Source organism: Podarcis filfolensis (genome assembly GCF_964270895.1).
Source record: "Podarcis filfolensis genome assembly, chromosome: 10".
Taxonomy (NCBI): Eukaryota; Metazoa; Chordata; class Lepidosauria; order Squamata; family Lacertidae; genus Podarcis; species Podarcis filfolensis.
In genome coordinates, this window is record NC_139612.1 from 42,897,957 (window position 1) to 42,918,131 (window position 20,175).

The 20,175-nt window shown below is 46.2% G+C and overlaps 2 protein-coding genes across 5 annotated transcripts in view; one reads left to right on the forward strand and one right to left on the reverse strand.

Moving 5' to 3' along the window:
* Positions 1-10,302, forward strand: part of FAM234B (family with sequence similarity 234 member B) — a 29,538-nt gene extending 19,236 nt beyond the window's left edge. The window contains exons 7-13 of the mRNA XM_083573786.1: positions 447-588; positions 1,389-1,532; positions 3,165-3,249; positions 4,056-4,211; positions 6,017-6,119; positions 7,190-7,413; positions 7,930-10,302. Of these exons, the coding sequence (XP_083429912.1) occupies positions 447-588; positions 1,389-1,532; positions 3,165-3,249; positions 4,056-4,211; positions 6,017-6,119; positions 7,190-7,413; positions 7,930-7,935 (860 nt within the window). The 3' untranslated portion in view covers positions 7,936-10,302. The remainder of the gene's footprint in view (positions 1-446; positions 589-1,388; positions 1,533-3,164; positions 3,250-4,055; positions 4,212-6,016; positions 6,120-7,189; positions 7,414-7,929) is intronic.
* A 784-nt stretch (positions 10,303-11,086) lies between these two features.
* Positions 11,087-20,175, reverse strand: part of GSG1 (germ cell associated 1) — a 114,142-nt gene continuing 105,053 nt past the window's right edge. For all 4 annotated transcript variants that reach the window (XM_083573837.1, XM_083573834.1, XM_083573835.1 and 1 more), the window contains 4 exons: positions 17,819-17,866; positions 15,102-15,254; positions 14,397-14,508; positions 11,087-12,527 (listed from right to left, as the gene is read on the reverse strand). In XM_083573837.1, coding sequence (XP_083429963.1) covers positions 12,191-12,527; positions 14,397-14,508; positions 15,102-15,254; positions 17,819-17,866 — 650 coding nt within the window. In that variant the 3' untranslated portion in view covers positions 11,087-12,190. The remainder of the gene's footprint in view (positions 12,528-14,396; positions 14,509-15,101; positions 15,255-17,818; positions 17,867-20,175) is intronic.

A 20,175-nucleotide genomic window follows, 5' to 3' on the forward strand; every position in this document is an offset into this window, starting at 1 on the left:
CCAAAGGAAATAGACCTGGAGCACCTGCTCCACCCCTGGAGCTCTCACCATTTGGAGAACTGGGGACATGTATCAATATTACTACAATGGGCATTGTGCAGAAACCAGAATGTGGTTGGATGATGCTTTGACTGTGGGTGTAGAAAAGGTGCATGCATTCTGCTGAGCTGATGTTCAGGTTTTTCCCTTCTCTTTGTGCCTTGAAGACCTGATGTACAGGAGCTCTTTCTGCCAGGGAGACAACACTGAATCCACTGAAAAAAGGTCAGCAGGATTCTCATCTGGTGGCTGGAATATGGCTCAGGCACACTTTGATGAAACATGTGGAAAGGCCCTCATAGGAGTGTCCCTGCAGCAACCCTTGTACCTTCGCCGTTTCTGAATTCGCTTCCTACCTTTGTTGAGATGCATCAGAATTTTAGTCTTTGCTCCTTCCTGTCACCTAGGTAATGTCCAGGCAGTCGCCTTGCGTGATATCTTTGCTCAAGCAAGAAACCGAGATAGCTTCCCACCAGTTCTGCAGCGTGAGGAGCCAGAGTGGGAGAAGCGCCGGTCCATCAATTTGTCAGAACTTATTGACATCTACAGGTGAGCTATGATCTCCTTTCCACCGTGTAGAACATAGGCTTCCTGAATCTCATCTCGATAGCCTGTGAATTACTTTGCATATGGAGATGACAGGCTCTTCAGTTAGGTATACCCAGCTGCCAGGAGTGTTTTTCACAGATATAATAATGCCTTGCCATAAGACAAAGGGGTTGAAGTTGATAACCTTTGGTATCTCTACACCTTTTTTTAGAGAACTGTAATTGTTCAAAGTTAAGGAATATTTGGCTGTCTCTGTAGTTCAGCACAGAATGTCTTGACAGCAGAATTCTGTATGCTGTTCCTTTGGTGTGTTGGTGACACACACACACACAAATATGCACATAAAAATGGATTCCTGGATGCCAAGATCCAAACTTGGGGCAAGTACTCTTTGGTGAGAGAATCCCAGCAGAGTCACAAAATATTCAGCAAAGTATGTAAATATAGGCTGTTAGACTTTCTTTAAGATATGCCCTTCTAAGTGAGTTCCAGAATTTCCCTCTTTCCCTAGCATAGGAAAAGACTACACATTTGGTAAGTTAAAAATGGTTTACTTACAAACTCTCCAAAGGTCAGGCTCGTGTGCTTTTCTGTATGATTATCTTATTCTTTTAACACTGTTTCTTTGTTACGTTGCTTGAAATCTGATGAATTACAAAGGTGTGCTTTGTAAGCTGCCTTGAGTTCATTTGGTGAAAATAGGCAGGGTGGAAGTTTATAAAACAAAATGACTAAATAAATGATAGAATGCAGTAATATGGATGCCCAGTCACTTCACATTTGCTCTCTGCCTCCCCCAGTGGAGGTGTTGAGTTCCTGCAGGCAGTAAAGTCTCCAGATGGTAACTGCAGTGACCTCCTTGTGACTACGGAGCATGGTTTGACCTTGCTGCGGGGACAAGACTTGGAGCCACGCTGGGATCTGAAGCAGCAGCACATTGACAGGTTACTGAGATTTGCTTTTGTTTTTGCTTGGAAGGGCTCTATCCGCAGCTTCTGCATTCTCGTATATACTCCGCCCATACTCCAAAAGTCTGATGGAGGAGGACATCCTATTTGCCACCCTGTCTCTTTCTCCAGATTGGTGATCCACAGCAGTGGAACACCCTTCCCCTGGCTATTTGCAAATGTCCACAACAGAGCATCTCAGAGCAGCTTAAAACACGTTAAGTTGGACAAGTGTTTGATCCCAATGTTTTTACGTTTGCATTTATGGTTGCAACCTGCTTTGAATGGACACTCTGAATTCCATATAAGTAATAAAAAGTAAAGAATGACACAGACACTGTGAAGACAATCCATTCTGGCTCTCTGCTTACTTAAACTACCTAGCCAATCTTCTTGATAGCAGAACCAAGATTAGGGGAGTTCCTCCTTTGGGAAGCCCAGTTGACTGCAGTGAGAGGTAGGTGGGGAATTTTCCCAAATCGGGATTGTTACATGAGTAGTGCAAGACTCCTCTGCCTGATTCAGGCTATTCTCCCACTGCAACTCTGTTGGACACAGCCCAGAATTTTCTGGAGGTCCTTCCTCAGAAGTCTGTTTGGGTGTTGCAGGAGAAGGAGGGGGACGAAGCTGCTTTTATCTCACACAATGTTGACTGCAACCCAGTTGGATCACTGTGGGCCATGAAGTCTAGACAGGACAGCAAGAGTCACAGTGCTAGCAGCATTTGAAGAGGTTTTCGTTTTAGCTTTCGCACAGCTTGGGACATTTCAGTGCACACAAAAGGTTCCGTTGTGCCTGGTCTTTGGGTGAGTGTTCACATGTTCACTACTTGATGATGTGCTCATGTGAAACTGCTGCCACAGACCAGACGCCACAGGTGATAGCTCTCATGCCACCTCAAGCACGATTGTTTTCAACGGAGGCTGCTCTCATGTTTATGAATTAGCCAAATAAGCAGTTTGCTGCAGCCAGTGTAGTGCAGATATGAAGAGCACCAGACTACAATCTAGGAGTCCCAGGTTCAGATCCCCACTCAACCATGAAACTCATTGGGTGACGTACTGCACAGCCTAACCTACCTCATAGCATTGTTGTGAGGATAAGATGGTGAGGAATGGTAAAATAAACATACAATTAATATTACAATCAGTGGTAAGCTTCTGCGGAGCTCACGTGACAAGGAGAAATTTATATTGGTTTTCACGGACCTATTGGCACATTTTTAAAGGTCTGGAGGATGTCAGGATAGTTAATGAAATGTGTGCATGCAAAGGATGAGGGTAATAAAACTGCATGCTTTCAGGGTGATGAACCAATTACATCAGCTCAGAGTTTTCTCTCATTGTGTATGGTTGGTGAGTAATTGGTTTTGGAGGCCTGCGCTCCATTGTCTGCCTTTTTCCTTCTCTTCTTCCTCTGCTGCATCAACAAATGGTCTTTTGCCCATGCCAGAATAGCACACTTGATGGATGAGCAACCTGATCTCTTTTGGCAAAGCCTGGGTGTGCAGGAATGCAGATGAGTTCTGGTGAAAGGAAGTGTTGCCTCTGAGGGTGTGGATGGGCTCATTTTGGATGCTTTATTTGGCGCGCTCTCATTTTGACAGTTGCTCTCTCCATTTTTTTGCAGCCAGCCTTCCCCAGGCTACTTCAGTGATGATCAAACCTTGGACTTCCTGCTTCAGGCTCAGATGGCAAACAACATCACGAAACAGGTACGTTCACTAGCACTCTAGAGAACAGCACAGTTCTGTGCATCTTTACATAGAAGAAATCCCAACTCTGTCTAGTGGCGATTACCACCTGGTACATTCATATAGGATAGCAACCTAAGGACGACACGTCACAGTTTTGCTGTTAGTAACAGTATCAGGAGGTAATAGCTGCAAGTAGTTTACAAGTAATGGGCAGGGGGAATTCACTGTTATGGAAGGTGAGGGCCAAACTAGACTATGCATCTTTGCATTTAATGGGTACGTTTTTCTAAGTGCAAATAGCAGCCCCTGAAGGTCAGGGATTTAAAATCACTGCACTTGAAGCTGCTCCCAATGCAAATAGCAACCTCACAGAAGGGATTTTTACCTGAAACACAGTAGATGTCACATCTGATCCCAATAGTCATCAACCCCTGCCCCCACAAGTCCACACCACTGGTTGCTATTTGCATTAAACAAAAACAAATCTATGCACATTCAACACAAATACACATTTAAAATTACATCCATTCTGAGCCTGAGTTCATAGATTGAAGTGGACCATTTTGGATTGCAGGTTAGAGGGACCACCTTTTTTGAATGCAGAAAGATTATATATTAAAATCCCTGCTGGATGCTCCTCATAAGCACAATGTGAGAGGGGTGGAAAGCTCTGTGATTTAGGCCTCCAGCAACAGCTAATCTGCTAATAGTGCCTCTGAATATGGAGGCTCAATTTTTAATCCTTGGGATTCCATATCTTATTTTTCTTTTCTCCTTTCCCTGTCTCTTCCCATCTGTTGGACTCTTGGGTTCTTCCTTTTCAGTTGCTAGTGGTGGATGGTAAATCAGGAGAAAAGATCTGGAGCTCTGAGCTACCATGTCACATGAAGAAAACAGACGCCCTCTCGGTGATGACTTTGGACAAAAAATCTGTCTTTCTCTTCTGGGCTAATGAGAAGCAGTCTCTCTTAAAAAGCTTGGTAAGTGAGAGCCCAGCTCCCCGGATTAGAGGAGGCATTGTGTAGGGGTTTTGTTTCCGACAAGTAAAGGGGGATGTGGCTTTAGTCCATTGGCCCTGGAAGCCAGGTATGTTTGTGGACAGGCTATGGTTACACAGCCAATGAGGAAAGGCATTCTGCAGGTGCTCATTGACATTTTCCCTTTCCTTTTCGACTTCACATATTTCCAGGACTCAGCCCTCGTCTGAAAATAGGTTTTTGGGTGGCGCTTGACACAGGTTCAGCCTTGTGCAGTACGTGTGTGTGTTTTGATCCTCTTCAATTATCCTGGTGCTCAGATCTGTCATCGGGGAGAGGGCTGCTATTGAACTTACATGCCTGGTTGATTTTTCAAATTCCTGCTACCTCTGTAAGATCCACAAAATTAGAACATTGTCGAACAGGACCTGTTTGTCAGGTCCCACACAGTCTTACTGGGGAAAGCTTTGGTACAGTGTGCTTATGCAAGAGAAGCACACATCACGAAGCAAATGAAACAGTGCTTCTGGGAGTGTTTACAAAGGCTTAGGTGAGACCTCCTTGTTAGCCAGAACAAGCTACATTGTGCCTAGAATCTGCTACCTCCCTAGCTGTACAAACGCTTGGTCCATGCTTTCTGCAAAATCTGCATTTGTGCTTGCTTTTCATCCAGCAGCATCCATGTGGCTCTCCGATTGGATTTCTGCATTGTAGCCAAGCCTCCTGGTGTCATGTAAAAGCATTGCTTCTTTGGGTGTAAAGGTCATAGAGAGACTCCACTCTCCTTTAAGATGGCTCTGCACTGCATTTTGAGAGTATGCAAGAGTCTATGCACAGCAGAAAGATGAGATCTTAGCCTGTGGAGAGAATCACTTACATTCTCTGATCTCCGGGATGTCTCTTCTTAACACTGGCTGAGTTTTACCTCCCAGTGGTAGCACCAGATAGCTGCAATGAGCATGGAAGACAGGGCTAAACAAGAGACTCTCTATGACAGATACGTCCAACAGGTAGAGCGTGATCTACTGGTAGATCACTGGACGTCTGTGGTAGATCACTGGTTGATCACTGTCTCCCCCCCAAAGAAGCTCAACAAGTTTGGTTCCCCTTTTTTTGCCCTGCACCTTCCAAAAATGGGGTTTTTCTTATCTCTAAAAAGAGCTCAACAACTTGGACCTGAACCCCCCAAAAGGGGGTAGATCACTGCCAGTCTTTAATTCTGTGAGTAGATTGCAGTCTCTTGGGAGTTGGCCACCCCTGCTCTATGAAATAAAGCAGAAACCTTTCCTGGCACCAGTTTTCATTTAGTTCCCACCTTGAAAATCCGCTGAGTTCTACTGGGTGAGATCAGTATTGCCATCCGTGTTAACTTCCATGAACCAGTGCTAACCAGCAGGTAAACTGGCACTCCTGAAAACATAGATAGGTATAAGCCTACACCAGACATGGTCTCAGACAAATTACTGCCTCCCAGCTTCAGCTCTCTAACTTTTAAGAGCGTATCTAAATCACAAACAGCTAATTCTTATGGTTTCCCCCAAAGAAACCTGGAAATTGTAGCGAGTGAAAACTAACACTATACTTCTCACAGGCACTGTAAAGCTAAGGGAGAAGATGAACATTGTTTGGTGCAACTTCCTAAGTGGTAGTGAACATGCCGTGGGCTGGTTTTAACTGAAAGTTAAGAGGCGTATGATTGCAATGATGACAAATGCCGTGGTTGAGAGGCCCCCACGATAGAAAGCAAACAAACCCAAGAAATTTACAGAGGAAATGGATGATTCATGACTTTGTCGTTGTTGTTGTAGGAGCCCAGCCCAAGAGTTCACCATCTTTATCTCCTTCATCCCAGTTTCCCTACAGTCCTCTTGGACCTGAGCAACACAACAGGCACAGTGACTGCTTCGTCCAGTAAGTATGCACAGGTGTAGGGAAAAATAAACACACACACACACACACAGGTTCAAGTAGATCAGGCATACCCAACCTGTGGCCTTCCAAATGTTTTGGCCTACAACTCCCATGATCCCTAGCTAACAGGACCAGGGGTCAGGGATGATGGGAATTGTAGTCCTAAACACCTGGAGGGCCAAAGGTTGGGGATGCCTGAAGTAGAGGCTTAATGCCTTCCCAATTTATGGTGGGTAATGGTGGTTCTGCTGTCTTCCTTTCTAGCTTGCTCATGGGGCTTGTTAAAAATTGTTCCATGTATGCCTACAACTTGGCTGATAGCCTAATAATAATAATAATAATAATAATAATAATAATAATTTATTATTTCTACCTCACCCATCTGGGTGGCTCCAGCCACTCTGAGAAAAGTGGGTTGCATAATTTCCCCCTGTCATCTAAAGCAGGGTGAGGAACCTCAGGTACTAGGGCTGAATGCAGCCCTCCAGACCTCTCGGTCTGACCCTTGCAACTCTCCCTAGAGCCACGCCCCTTTCCCAAGCCACACCTTCTCTCTCTTGGCCACACCCCTCACCAGCCCTGTGCCACACTCTCAGGGAGTGCTTTTGCCTAGGTGGAATATGTCCTCTTGCTTGCCTAGGTGGAGGATGGTGGGGCACGTGTGTATAAACCTCTGGTTTTTGTGTGGCAGAAAACAGCCTCATGTATAAAGATAAAAGTCCTATCCATTGCTCCCCTTTTGCCCCTGGTCCACCTGCCACTGACATGCGGCTGGTTTTCTAATTTTTATATTGCACTTGTAACTTGCCACTTGTAACCGTGTTCGCTAGAGCCAGAAATGCTGGTTGCGGCTGCAACCTTCATATCAGGTTCTGCAGAGACATTTGTATTCATTGCAGAGCTCCACACCGCAGAGCACTGTGATTGGATTTTTTTCTATAAGTAGAAGCCAAGCCCTGCACAGTTAGAAATAGCCAGTGGAAGTTAGCCTGGTCATCTGATCTGAATGCAGTTAATTGCTTAATTTGTGAGCACACCCCAGTGTTTCCTTTTCCCTTTGCATCTGCCAGTTGGAATCAATGATCTTCAAAAAGACGCATTTTATATCACCGTGACCACAAGCCCCACCTCTGAGCACCAGCCAGGGTTTCTGTCGGTCAGTAAACTCCGCCTGAGGTGGGCCCTGATGACGCAGAGCCGAGAGGTACCCCTGAAGGAGAGTGACCCCAAAATCAACCGCGGGGAATTGAGACGCTTTCTCTCCAGGATCAAATTTACTGATTTTGCTCACAAGGTGAGATGATTTGAAGAGGTCTTTGGGAAAGATGTGCACGTGAGAGGGAGGGGAATCGAAAGGGCTGCCCTTTTGCAAAGAAAGCGAATAGCAATGTCTGATGGGCCTACTGCTTCTTTCCGAAATGAAATGATTCCTACAACTGATTCTTTTTTCCCTGGTTGCACAAATCACAGCTAGATTCAAGGCTACATATGAGGCTAATGCTAGTGACTGATACCAAACCCTGATGTAGGGAGATGCTGGGCACACTTTTCCCTTGCAAGGGGGCCCCCCATGCAGATTCTGAGTCAGTAAGTCTTTGTGGGCTCCCTCCAGCCTGACTCAGCTTTTTGCAAAGCGAGAGGAGGTCCTGTCCTCCTTCCCTCCCGCTGACACACTGTTGCTGTTCTCATTGATTTGACTGTGCTTCACTTAAAGCAAGAGCACCCTGCCCTTCTGGCCTAAGGCCCTGCAGAAACCTGCAGGCAGCCTCGCTGTGCCTGACTGACACCCATTTTCTCCCTCTCCCCCCAGTTCTAGCCATTTGCTTCCTCGGGCTTTCTGAGCAACGTGACAAAACCGTGGGCCTCGATCTCAGCAGGCCAAGATGGTTAGCCAGACTTCGTGATGCAATCAGTGCGTTAAGGAAGGAGCCTGAAAGACTAGCTGCTACTCACCCTTGTGAATGGCCACCTAGTGCTGGGAGGCTGGACTGGCGGAGACCCTCTGGCATCCTGACTTGATGGAATGCTGCTTGACCTGTTCGTTGCTGCTCCCTGCCTACATCTTTCCTTCCGGGTAGATTGAACATACAAATTTATGCAGAGACACTAGAGTGTGTGTTTGTATATATATATGTGTGTGTGTGTGTATTTATATATTGTATTTTTAATTTATGAAGTGTTTCAGGAAGCTCCTACTTTATCTTAAACGCATAGCAACGTACTCTGCATAGTGTGGCCTTGGCTCCTAACTTTCATCCTTTGAGTTCTTTCGGTTCTTTCTTCTCTTTTGTTTTAGGACTGGGCAAAGATGACTCATGGCTCTCAAAGATGGAGTTCAGCTCCCATCAGCTCCAGCCAGAGTGGTCAGGGATGTTGGGAGCTGTAGTCCAACAAGATCTGAAGGGTGTTGGGTTATGGTCATTGCTGTGTCCCGTTCAGTTTTTCCTTTCTCCACCCCACATCTCCCGAACCTGAGAGGCATTGTGCCCTTTAGTGCTGAACGATTGCATACACTCCTACCTTCGGTCAGAGCCAGGCTGGGTTTGGTGCTGTTTAACTAAAAGTCTGTGTCCCATTCTCAAATCTCCCCTTTTCTGAACCGTGCTAGGATCACCTGTTCGAGGGTCTACCATAGTTTCGTATAATCAAAGGATAACAAAGCTTCCATTGCAGTGCTCGTGTAAATTGTCTGTAGCGGCAAACAAGCAATGCCTGAAACATTCCATGGGCTTGCAATGCCCCATACTTACTGCAACCCTACTAAGTGTTGTCTCTTTTCAAGAAGGGTTCCAACATCTGCACAAAGATGTACGATTAGCATTGAGCTCTGCCTCTGGCAAAAACAGGCTAGCAGGTGTTGTGACCAAGTCACTAGGAATACCCAGTTATGATGTTTATGTTTAGAAGCTATTGTTGGCTAGAGTATACATAGAGCATCCTATGGGAGCATCTCTTACCTAGCAGAGGGATGTATGTAATATACATTCCCCACCCTATGGAACAGGAGTTTGTTTAGATAGGCTTATCTTTACTTTGTCTACTGGATTGTGTCCAAAACTAAATTTTCTCCTGAATATGTTTAGTCTGCCCAGTGCTCTGATTGTAGGAGAACCTCAGGCTGTGTTGTTATAGGCAGCTCTGTGATTCATCGTTGTATGTGGGAAAACCAACTATGTTCCTGGAGCAATGCACAAAAGCTCTGAAACAGCTTCTTCATTAACACTCCCTTTCCTGTGTTAAAGTTGTCTAAGATATTCCTCTTTTCTAGCTGGGAATAAAAGCCTGTTCAGCTGTTCAGATTTCCTCTCCTTTTGCCTGTTGGCAAAAATGGTTTGTTTTACATGGCACAAGACTCCTTCACTCTTTCAGCCATGTTTCATAATTCAGTTATTTTCTTTAGCCGTGAAATTAATTAGACCAGGAGCAGTCTGCAATCTGATGTACTCGACTGTTGCTCTGCTGGCTGCTTTTGCACTGGGAGATGCAGCTGCAAATAGGAGGTAGCAAGTGAGAGTGAGCAATCTTTCGCATCCTTGTTGTAAAGTTTCCCTTCCCTCCACTATATTTTCCCAATGATTAAACCGCTGATGCTGGATCAGGACTAGCGCTGTGGTAACAGTGAGGGAGAAGCCACTCTTGTTGGCTCCACACAAATTACAACCTGTACATAGCCATATTGCATCTCTTGTAAATGTTTCTTCATTAGCTTTCATCATGATACCAATCCCAGAGGCAGGGCCTCATTCCACCTTTCCCCTTTTAATCCCTGAGCTTTTGAAGAGTTTGTATAAGTAGAATAGGAGCCTGAGTCTATACTTTTCTAAATACAAGCACAACGCATAGCACTTGTCTTCTCCCTGCCGTCTCCTAGGCGTGGCCCTTGCTTAGAAATAAAGGTATTTGCTCAAGGCATAGAAATTGGTTCTAGAGTTTCCTCAGTAGGTAGAACTCCCATGCTCCTCAGCCCTAGCTGGCAAATGTTGCAACATCTACTTGAAATGGCACATGCCCTCCATTGCGTCCTTTAATGCATCCACTTGGTTTGTATTGCTTGGTGACACTGGGCCCTCCATAATGTGAATTTTCCCCCCTCCACGTCTTGTGTGCACTTTAAATAATGATCTTGTCTGTATATTATTTGAACTGTGAACCATGATGGGATAAATAAAGATCATGTACAGCACATTTCTGGTGTGTGACTTGCTGTTCCTAGCTTCTTTGAGCGAATTGAAGGGGATTCTGGGAAGAGAGTGAATTTGATAGCTTCTGGCAAGAGTCCTGCTATGAACAGATGTACAAAATTTTCCTGGTGAATCCACCATGGTGAGCATGCACACTGCACTGTGACACCTACACAGACTTCTGCCCAGCCTTTGAGCAGAATGGTGCATGCTGCTGATTGGCTAGTCTTTGTGACCCCTTCAGGGACTGGCCCTGCTTCTCATGGTACCCTTTCACACAAGTAAGGCATCAAGAGGGTGAGAGAGAGGGAACCATCTTTGGAGGGAGATTGGGTGACTAAACATGAATGGAGGCACACAGGTGTGGGAACATCTTCCCATTCTTGTCCCTCTGGAATGTCGTCTTTTTGCTCTTTTTAAGTTTTGCCTTTTTAACCTGCTTTTTATTTTGTTATCTGACGCTGGTGTTTTACATCTATGCCATTTTATTCATTGCATTTAGAAGTTGTGTCCATAGTTTTTTTAAGCTGTTTTCCATGGCCTTGTAATCTTCTGGTGAATCTTCTGGTTTAAATATTAAGAAATATTTAAAATAAATACATTTGGAAACTCTCTTGATTTTAAAAATGGGGTTTATCGGGATGTTTTGGGTTGAAACCAACCAAGAGAATTATTAAGCTTTCTTTGCATCCCCCCACTCCCTCCTACCTGGATGCAAATCTTACAAAAGTTATGATGGTTAGAAATTGGAAACAAGCAAAGAATCATTCATTGTGGAGGACCTGCTCATTCAGAAGTTCCAGGGTTTTTATTAAACAGGAATTTGATTTATTATGATCCAAATGCTGGCCAGCGCTGCCATGTTTCAACAGATCAAATTAGTCAGAGTGGACCTCGCTGAATCTAAGGCAGGGATGCCAATGCCCTCTACATACACCTGCATTTGGCATCAAGGTCTACCATCCTGCAATATTTCCCTCCAGAAAAGTGATCTACAATCCCAAATAAGGAAGGAAATTCGATTGTGCTGTTTAATTAGCATACCAAGTCCTGTGCACATTGCAGTTTCCTTTGCATCAGGGTTAGATGCCGTCACTCTCTTCTGCGGTTCAACATCTCAAGGTAACACTTCCTGCTGTGTAGCCGTGTTGAGCTTCAGTGCCCTGCACCTCCTCAGGACCAAGCTGGATGTGATGGTACTCCTGTTGTACTCCTCTTGCGTGCCTGCTGTGTTCTATTTTTAAAGTGGCAAGGATACTTTGGGGACAAGGGTGGTCTAGATGGTAATCGTAGCATGGTGGGGTGGCTTTTGCTGCTGCCACCGTCACACTCTAAATTCACATGCCTGCTATTTGCAGTGGGAGGAAGGCTTCCATTGGGACCAACAAGAGCTCTCCTCCCCGTTGCAAATAGCAAGCATTAAGCCCCCCTGATTTGGAGTAAGATTGTGACCAGAGCAAAGGCTTCCCTTACATTGTGGATCCCATTTGATCCCTCTCCGTGGCTATTCGTGTATTTTAAAACCCAGTCCCAATGTAAAGGCCTGAGTAACATCCCATTTCCTATCTGGCTCATAGTGGCAGAGCACAGACAGACGGGCCCAGTCTCAGTCCCTGGCACCCCCAGGTACCTTTGGGAAATAACCTTATTTGAAACCCTGGAGAGCTGCTGCCAGCCAGTGTGTGCAGACAGCGCTGAGCAGGATGGAAAGAGGCAGGTTCCTATGGTCAGATGCATCCATGTCAGTGGCTGCCTAACTCCCACCCACATTGAATTCCCCAGCAGAGCAAATGAAAAGAAGTGAGAACCTCGAGGGGAGGAGGCTAAAGCTTGGTTTAGAGCTCTCTCTCTCTTTTGACTGTCCCACCGAGCCCTCTCTCTCTCCCCATCCTAACAGGTATCCTCCCCACCAGATTTCCCCAGGACCTCGTTCATCTCTAGGTCGGGCTCCCTCTGCAGCACCTTCTGCTGCAGCTCCGAGTAGAAGTCGACTCCTTCAGAGACGGAGTGGAGCGGTTTTTCTCGGTGAGGGTAGAAGCCGCCCAGTGGCTCTCGCTGCTGGTACTGAGGCGGGAAGAAGCACTGGTGGTGCTGGGACTGGTCTACCATGAGGCTCCCATCGCAGGCTTTCTGGTGGTTGCGCTTGAACTCCAGCACGGTTTTGGTGTATGTGTTCAGGGTGGTGACGGCAGAGGCCATGCAGCAAGTAAAGGAGGCCCAGGCCATACTGGAAAAGAGAAACAGACAGAGAGGGGGGCGAGAGGGGAGAAGAAGGGTCTTATTTGTGTCCTTTCTTCTGATAGTTAACAATGGTGGATGGATAAAGTTACAGGATGTGCACTGATGGAAGCGAAGCAGTGTGACCAGCCCAACAGGCTTGCAGGTGTAAGCGGGCTCACGTGTGACTTCCCCAACAGCATCATGAGCACAAATTACCATGAATGTGCAATAAAAGGACATGGAGGGGTTTATATTAAGTCAAACCAATAGTCCATCTGCCTCTGGGTTGTGGACTGGTGGTGCTCCATCAGGACTCTGGGCAGACATCATACCCAGCTTTCTACCCAAGATCATTTAGCTCATGACCTACAGCTCTGCAGATGCTATTGCATGACACCTTCTATAATTCTTGGGCATGCTGACTGTGGCTGCTGGGAGCTGGAATCCAAGAACATGTGAAGGCACAAATTCCCCATCCCTGGCTTAAGCTGAAGTTGGTGGGGATCAAACCATGAGCTGTCTGCATGTGCTCTACTGTGGAACTATGGTCCCTCTTCTCAAACTTGATCTGCCCTTCAATACAGCAATCAAAGGACCACTTCGCTTGATGACAGCATATATATTTTACAGAGTACTGCATACTGTGCTTGCCTCACAGCTAGGACCAATTTTAATTCATGTGAATTACCCCTTAGTTGCGGGACGCGGGTGGCGCTGTGGTCTAAACCACTGAGCCTAGGGCTTACTGATCAGAAGGTCGGCGGTTTGAATCCCTGCGACAGGGTGAGCTCCCGTTGCTCGGTCCCTGCTCCTGCCAACCTAGCAGTTCAAAAGCACATCATAGTGCAAGTAGATAAACAGGTACCGTTCCGGAGGGAAGGTAAACGGTGTTTCTGTGCGCTGCTCTGGTTCACCAGAAGCGGCTTAATTCCTGCTGGCCACATGAACTGTACTCAGGCTCCCTAGGCCAGTAAAGCAAGATGAGTGCCGCAACCCCAGAGTCATCCGCAACTGGACCTAATGGTCAGGGGTTCCTTTACTTTTACCTTTACCCCTTAGTTACCCATGTTCAAGAAATTAATTCACAGCATTTACAAAAACCCCAGCCCACCAAATCATTCTGGGGTGATTTAAATACCTCTGGAGAACCATCTCTTGCTTGCAAGGCCCAGTTCTGGGCTGTCCGCCTTTGTGATGCTTCTCTGTTTACTGACATTGTACTGACAACTTGTCCCTCGCCCCCTAGTTTGTTATTAAGGATGAAGATCACAGGGCTTTGCGTCAGATTTTGTCTGCGGTTTTGGGCTAATAGCCAGGATTGGCAGTTTGCTCAACACTCAGGACTCTTGTGGAGTCAGCTGCACAATTTACATGTGATTTTGACAAACCTGGCAAATGGCTGAGAGTTGGTGAAAATTAGGGGTGTGCAATACTCCACTGGAATAACTCTGTTTCCTTGGCTGCATGCAAAAGTCCTGGTTTATTTTTTGTTGCACTTGTGTTACACTATTGCCCCTCCAGGCAGCAACATGTGGTAGCATTGGGGAGGCATCTCAGAAGAAACTAAAGGAGAATAAATTCACCCACCGCTAATGCATTATTGGGTCAAGAACATGTTGCAGAAGACACCTGCAATAAAACAGCAGTGGAGGGGCCCGTAAAAGTAGCTGTCTATGTTATTGGGTTGTTACTCTTATTTTGATTATGTATTTTGTGGTTTTATATTTTGATTTTATTCTGTGAACTGCCCTGAGACCTGTGAGTATAGGGCAGTGTATAAATTCAATCAATCAATCAATCAATCAAGTGTTAAGTGTTTTGATTTGTTTTTAAGAAAAGTGGCAAACATATTTTAGTAAATGAATATTGCACATACTAGAAGGCCCAACCATAGTCCCATGAGTGCGGTCTCCAGTCCTCTGGCCCCAGGTTAACAGTTGCCTGGAAAACCTGGCTGTACATCATGTGAGCCACCATCCCCAGTAGGCCTATAGAGAAAGGAAAGAAGGTCATCCACCCAAAGCCACAATTCAGATGGTACAAGAAATATTTGCTTGATGTTCTTAGGAAATGCTTCTCTGATGGGATTAACATAGTTCTAGCCTCTAATGCCCCTCTGTTCTCAGTTTCTACCCTCTTATTTCCTTTTTCTGTTGCATTTTTCTCCATCCTTTCATTTGTGGAGAAGGTTGTAGCTCAGAAATAGAGCATCTCCTTTACATCTGGGAATGTGCACCATCATAAACTCTGAAGAGCCGCTTCCTGCCAGTGTAGACCACGGATAGGTAACCTGTGGCCATCCAGATATTTGTTGGACTCAGACTTCCATCAGCCACCAACCAGTGTGGCTAATGGTCAGGGAAGTTGAGAGTTCTGGCCCAACAACATCTAGAGGGCCACAGGTTCCCTATCCATGGTGTATTTCATATTGAGCTAGATGGATAAATAATCTGACTTGAAATAAAGCAGCTTCTCACATCTCATTTCCCTTCACGCTCCCAGCTGCCTTTGCCCTGCTTATGTGTGCTCTTAATGAATCCCCCCCGTTCCTCATCCATGCCAAAGTGGGAGAGGCACTCACCTGACAAGACAGAGGAGACAGCAGCAAAGGCATTGAGCTTCAGCCCACAAACTGGGTTCCCTGTGTACAACATCTCCACCAGCAGGAGGATGAAACTAATGAGCAGCAAGCTTATGTAAATCATCTCTGATCCAAGCGACAACCAGAGGATACCTATTGTGTGCAACCAGAAAAGACAAATCAGTCAGGGATACAGGCTGGAAGAGCTGAAGTCTGCTCTCTTCCTCTTACGCTGGAAGGCAGCCAAACCAGTAAGGTAAACATGGCGGATAGACTGCATTTATAAGTTGGTAGGTTGCAAGACGTGCAGGTAGGATGGTCACCTAATGCATCACCAAAACAGATAATATGCATTGCCCCATAAATAAGACACAGATTTGTATTCAATTTGTGTTTGCTACTCTATTTGTATAGATGCGCATTGAGAAACAGTGACCACAATTTGAAGAGAAATAACATACACCTCACTGTGGAAGGAAGACTGTGACCAAGTGATTTGTGCACCCGCTCAGCCTCCTGCCCATGTGTTAACTGGTGGTGGACAACTCTTCTTATAATTCTTTACCTTTAAGCCAGGTAGCCCTTCAAATAACAGGGCTTCTTCAAACAAAGGACCATCCTTTGGGGTGCCTCAGGGTTCTGTCCTCTCCCCCATGCTTTTTAACATCTACATGCAGCCGCTGGGGGAGATCATCAGGGGGTTTGGGCTGAGTGTTCATCAGTATGCGGATGATACCCAGCTCTACCTCTTTTTCAAATCAGAACCAGTGAAGGTGGTAAAGGTCCTGTGTGTCTGGAGGTGGTTGGAGGATGGATGGCGGCAAACAGATTGAGGTTGAATCCTGACAAGACAGAAGTACTGTTTTTGGGGGACAGGAGGCAGGCAGGTGTGGAGGACTCCCTGGTCCTGAATGGGGAATTCAGGTGCACAGCCTGGGACCAGGTGCACAGCCTGGGAGTCTTTTTGGACTCACAGCTGTCCATGGAGGTGCAGGTCAATTCTGTGTCCAGGGCAGCTGTTTATCAGCTCCATCTGGTACGCAGGCTGAGACCCTATCTGCCCGCAGACTGTCTCGCCAGAGTGGTGCATGCTCTAGTTATCTCCTGCTTGGACTACTGCCATGCACTCTATGTGGGGCTAAGTTTGAAGGTGACCCGGAAACTACAACTAATCCAGAATGTGGCAGCTAGACTGGTGACCGGGAGCAGCCACCGAGACCACGTAACACTGGTCTTGAAAGACCTACATTGGCTCCCAGTAAGTTTCCAATCACAATTCAAAGTGTTGGTGCTGACCTTTAAAGCCCTAAATGGCCTTGGTCCAATATACCTGAAGGAGCGTCTCTACCCCCATCGTTCTGCCCGGACACTGAGGTCCAGTGCTGAGGGCCTTCTGGCGGTTCCCTTACTGTGAGAAGCCAAGTTACAGGGAACCAGGCAGAGGGCCTTCTCGGTAGTGGCACTCACCCTATGGAACACCCTCCCACCAGATCTCAAAGAGAAAATCAACTACCAGACATTTAGAAGACATCTGAAGGCAGCCCTGTTTAGGAAAGATTTTAATGTTTGATAGACTATTGTATTTTAATATTCTGTTGGAAGCCACCCAGAGTGGCTGGGGAAACCCAGCCAAATGGGCGGGGTATAAATAATAAATCATCATCATCATCATCATCATCATCTACACCCAGGGACCCAGTAGGAAACCCAGGGATCCTGTGCACAGGCCTGCTCTATTTATTTAGCAGCCAGACATTCACAACACTCTAATGAAAGGCCAATGGATCAAAAATAACAGCCCTGGAATGGAAATCCACACTAGCCATTAGATGGCACCCAGACCAACAACACAGGTAATTGGAAAGAGCAGGATCTGGAAACCTAGTCAGGAGGAGCGAAAGCCAAATTATAAGATGAAATAAGGAGTACAGAGGCTTGAAAAGGGAGAACACCAGACCTCAGGACCTTCAACATGGAGGAGTTAGAGTAGTGCACCATTTCTATCAGCTAATTGCCATACCTTTTAAGCTACATGAAGCTTGTTTGAGCCTTTGGGTAGGCATGGAATGGCTATATGGTTATATGGATCCTAATAGCACTGAAAATAAGTTTAAATAAAGATCACAGAGGCCTGCTGATCAGAGAATGACCAACATCCACCTGCTTAATAAAGAACTCTGGGATTTTTGACAGGTTTCAACTTATAGTGGGTTGCATCCAGAAAAAAAAAACCTGTCTGAATTTAGTTCTCAATAAATTCAATGGAATGTTAGTCATGATTAACTGTGTTGTGGATTTGAGTGGGATTTAAATTCAATTAACTTTTGACCCATGCCTAATAATAAATAAATAAATAAATAATAATAATAATAATAATAATAATAATAATGATAATAATTTTAGACTGCTCAATGCTAGACGCTGAGCATCTACTCAGGCTTTCTCAGATGTTCAAACATGTTGCTTAACCATGTTTCATTGCTATTTTAGTTACCAAGCCCAAATAAATCCATGTGGAGAAATGAGAAACGGGAAAAAGAAGCAAGAAGTCTCAGCATCAAAAGTCATAAAACAGAAGCATGTCATGAGACAGAAGTGCTTTGCCAAAAAAGTAACAAATGGCAAATATCCAGATACAGCTGTTCTTGATAATGGGATCATGCCCATTCTAAAGGTTGCACTGGTCCAAACCAGTCTGGGGTGGGACTTATTCCTACCTCTCTCTGCTGGAGGTGAAAGCTCAATGAAACTGCGACATTTCTCATCTGAAAGAAAACAGAATGTTAAAATTATCCCAGGAGCTGCAGGAAGGAAAGTCAGCTCTTAAATCAAGATTATAGTGTTAACATTGTTCCATGTTTTTGATTGCTTCTGGGCTATGTTCTTCTATGTTCTAAGAGTAAACAGATGGCTGCCATTGGCTGTCTCTCCAATTCTCAGCCCTATGCTGTGAGCCCTATGCAGATAAAATCGCTCAGATTCGGGAAGAAGTAGACTCCACCGTGGGAGCAGGGCCGGGGCGGGAGAGTGCTAGAGTTCTGTCTAGTCAAGTTGAGTGGGATCAATTCCAATCTGTTACCTCCGAGGATGTGGACAGGCTGCTTGGACGAGTGAAACCAACCACCTGTCTCCTGGATCCTTGCCCATCCTGGCTTATAAAAGCTAGCCGGGAAGGACTGGGCGATGGGCTTCGTGGGGTGGTGAATGCTTCCCTCCGTGAGGGAGCCTTCCCAGACCCGCTGAAAGAGGCGGTTATTAAACCGCTTCTTAAAAAACCATCTTTAGATGCGGCCACGATGGCCAACTATCGCCCAGTCTCAAATGTTCCATTCTTGGGCAAGGTGATTGAGCGAGCGGTTGCCGAACAACTCCAGGCACGCCTGGAAGAAGCAGACCATTTGGATCCATTCCAGTCGGGATTCAGGCCTCATCATGGGACTGAAACTGCCTTGGTCGCACTGGTTGATGATCTCCGGCGGGCTAGGGACAAAGGTGAGAGCTGTTTCCTAGTTCTGCTGGATCTCTCAGCGGCGTTTGATACCATCGACCATAACATCCTTCTGGACCGTCTTCAGGGGCTGGGAGCTGGAGGCACTGTCATACAGTGGTTCCGCTCCTTCCTCCTGGGCCGTGTTCAGAAAGTGGGGGGGGGGGTGAGTGTTCAGACCCCTGGGCTCTCACTTGTGGGGTGCCTCAGGGTTCTGTCCTCTCCCCCATGCTTTTCAACATTTACATGCAGCCGCTGGGAGAGATCATCAGGAGGTTTGGGCTGGGTGTTCATCAGTATGCGGATGATACCCAGCTCTACCTCTCTTTTAAATCAGAACCAGTGAGGGCGGTGAAGGTCCTGTGTGAGTGTCTGGAAGCGGTTGGAGGATGGATGGCGGCTAACAGATTGAGGTTGAATCCTGACAAGACAGAAGTACTGTTTTTGGGGGACAGGAGGCGGGCAGGTGTGGAGGATTCCCTGGTCCTGAATGGGGTAACTGTGCCCCTGAAGGACCAGGTGCGCAGCCTGGGAGTCATTTTGGACTCACAGCTGTCCATGGAGGCACAGGTCAAATCTGTGTCCAGGGCAGCTGTTTACCAGCTCCATCTGGTACGTAGGCTGAGACCTTATCTGCCTGCGGACTGTCTCGCCAGAGTGGTGCATGCTCTGGTTATCTCCCGCTTGGACTACTGCAATGCACTCTACGTGGGGCTACCTTTGAAGGTGACTCGGAAACTACAACTAATCCAGAATGCGGCAGCTAGACTGGTGACTGGGGGCGGCCGCTGAGACCATATAACACCGGTCTTGAAAGACCTACATTGGCTCCCAGTACGTTTCCGAGCACAATTCAAAGTGTTGGTGCTGACCTTTAAAGCCCTAAACGGCCTCGGTCCAGTATACCTGAAGGAGCGTCTCCACCCCCATCATTCTGCCCGGACGCTGAGGTCCAGCGCCAAGGGCCTTCTGGCGGTTCCCTCATTGCGAGAAGCAAAGCTACAGGGAACCAGGCAGAGGGCCTTCTCGGTAGTGGCGCCCGCCCTGTGGAACGCCCTTCCAGCAGATGTCAAAGCGATAAACAACTACCTGACATTCAGAAGACATCTTAAGGCAGCCCTGTTCAGGGAAGTTTTTAACGTGTGATATTTTATTGTATTTTTGGTTTTTATGGAAGCCGCCCAGAGTGGCTGGGGAGGCCCAGCCAGATGGGCGGGGTATAAATAATAAATTATTATTATTATTATTATTATTATTATTATTATTATGAGGTAGGCAGGAGAGGGGAATAATATCCATTTGAAATGCAAGAACCATCTCCAGTTTAGAATACTGATCAGAATGTACACAGGATTGGATGTGGCTGTGGCTAAGGTTTTGTTTATTTTTGCTTGAGGGCCACATTCACCCTTGGCCAATCCTTGGAGGATTCATGACTGATTGTCCATCCCCCACATACTCACAAATGTGTGTGTGCGCGCACACACACACACACACACACACACACACACACAGAGCGAGAGAGTGCGTTATACTTCCCTAGCTGATTCTTTGCAGTCAATTGACTTTTCATTCAAAATCTCTCTC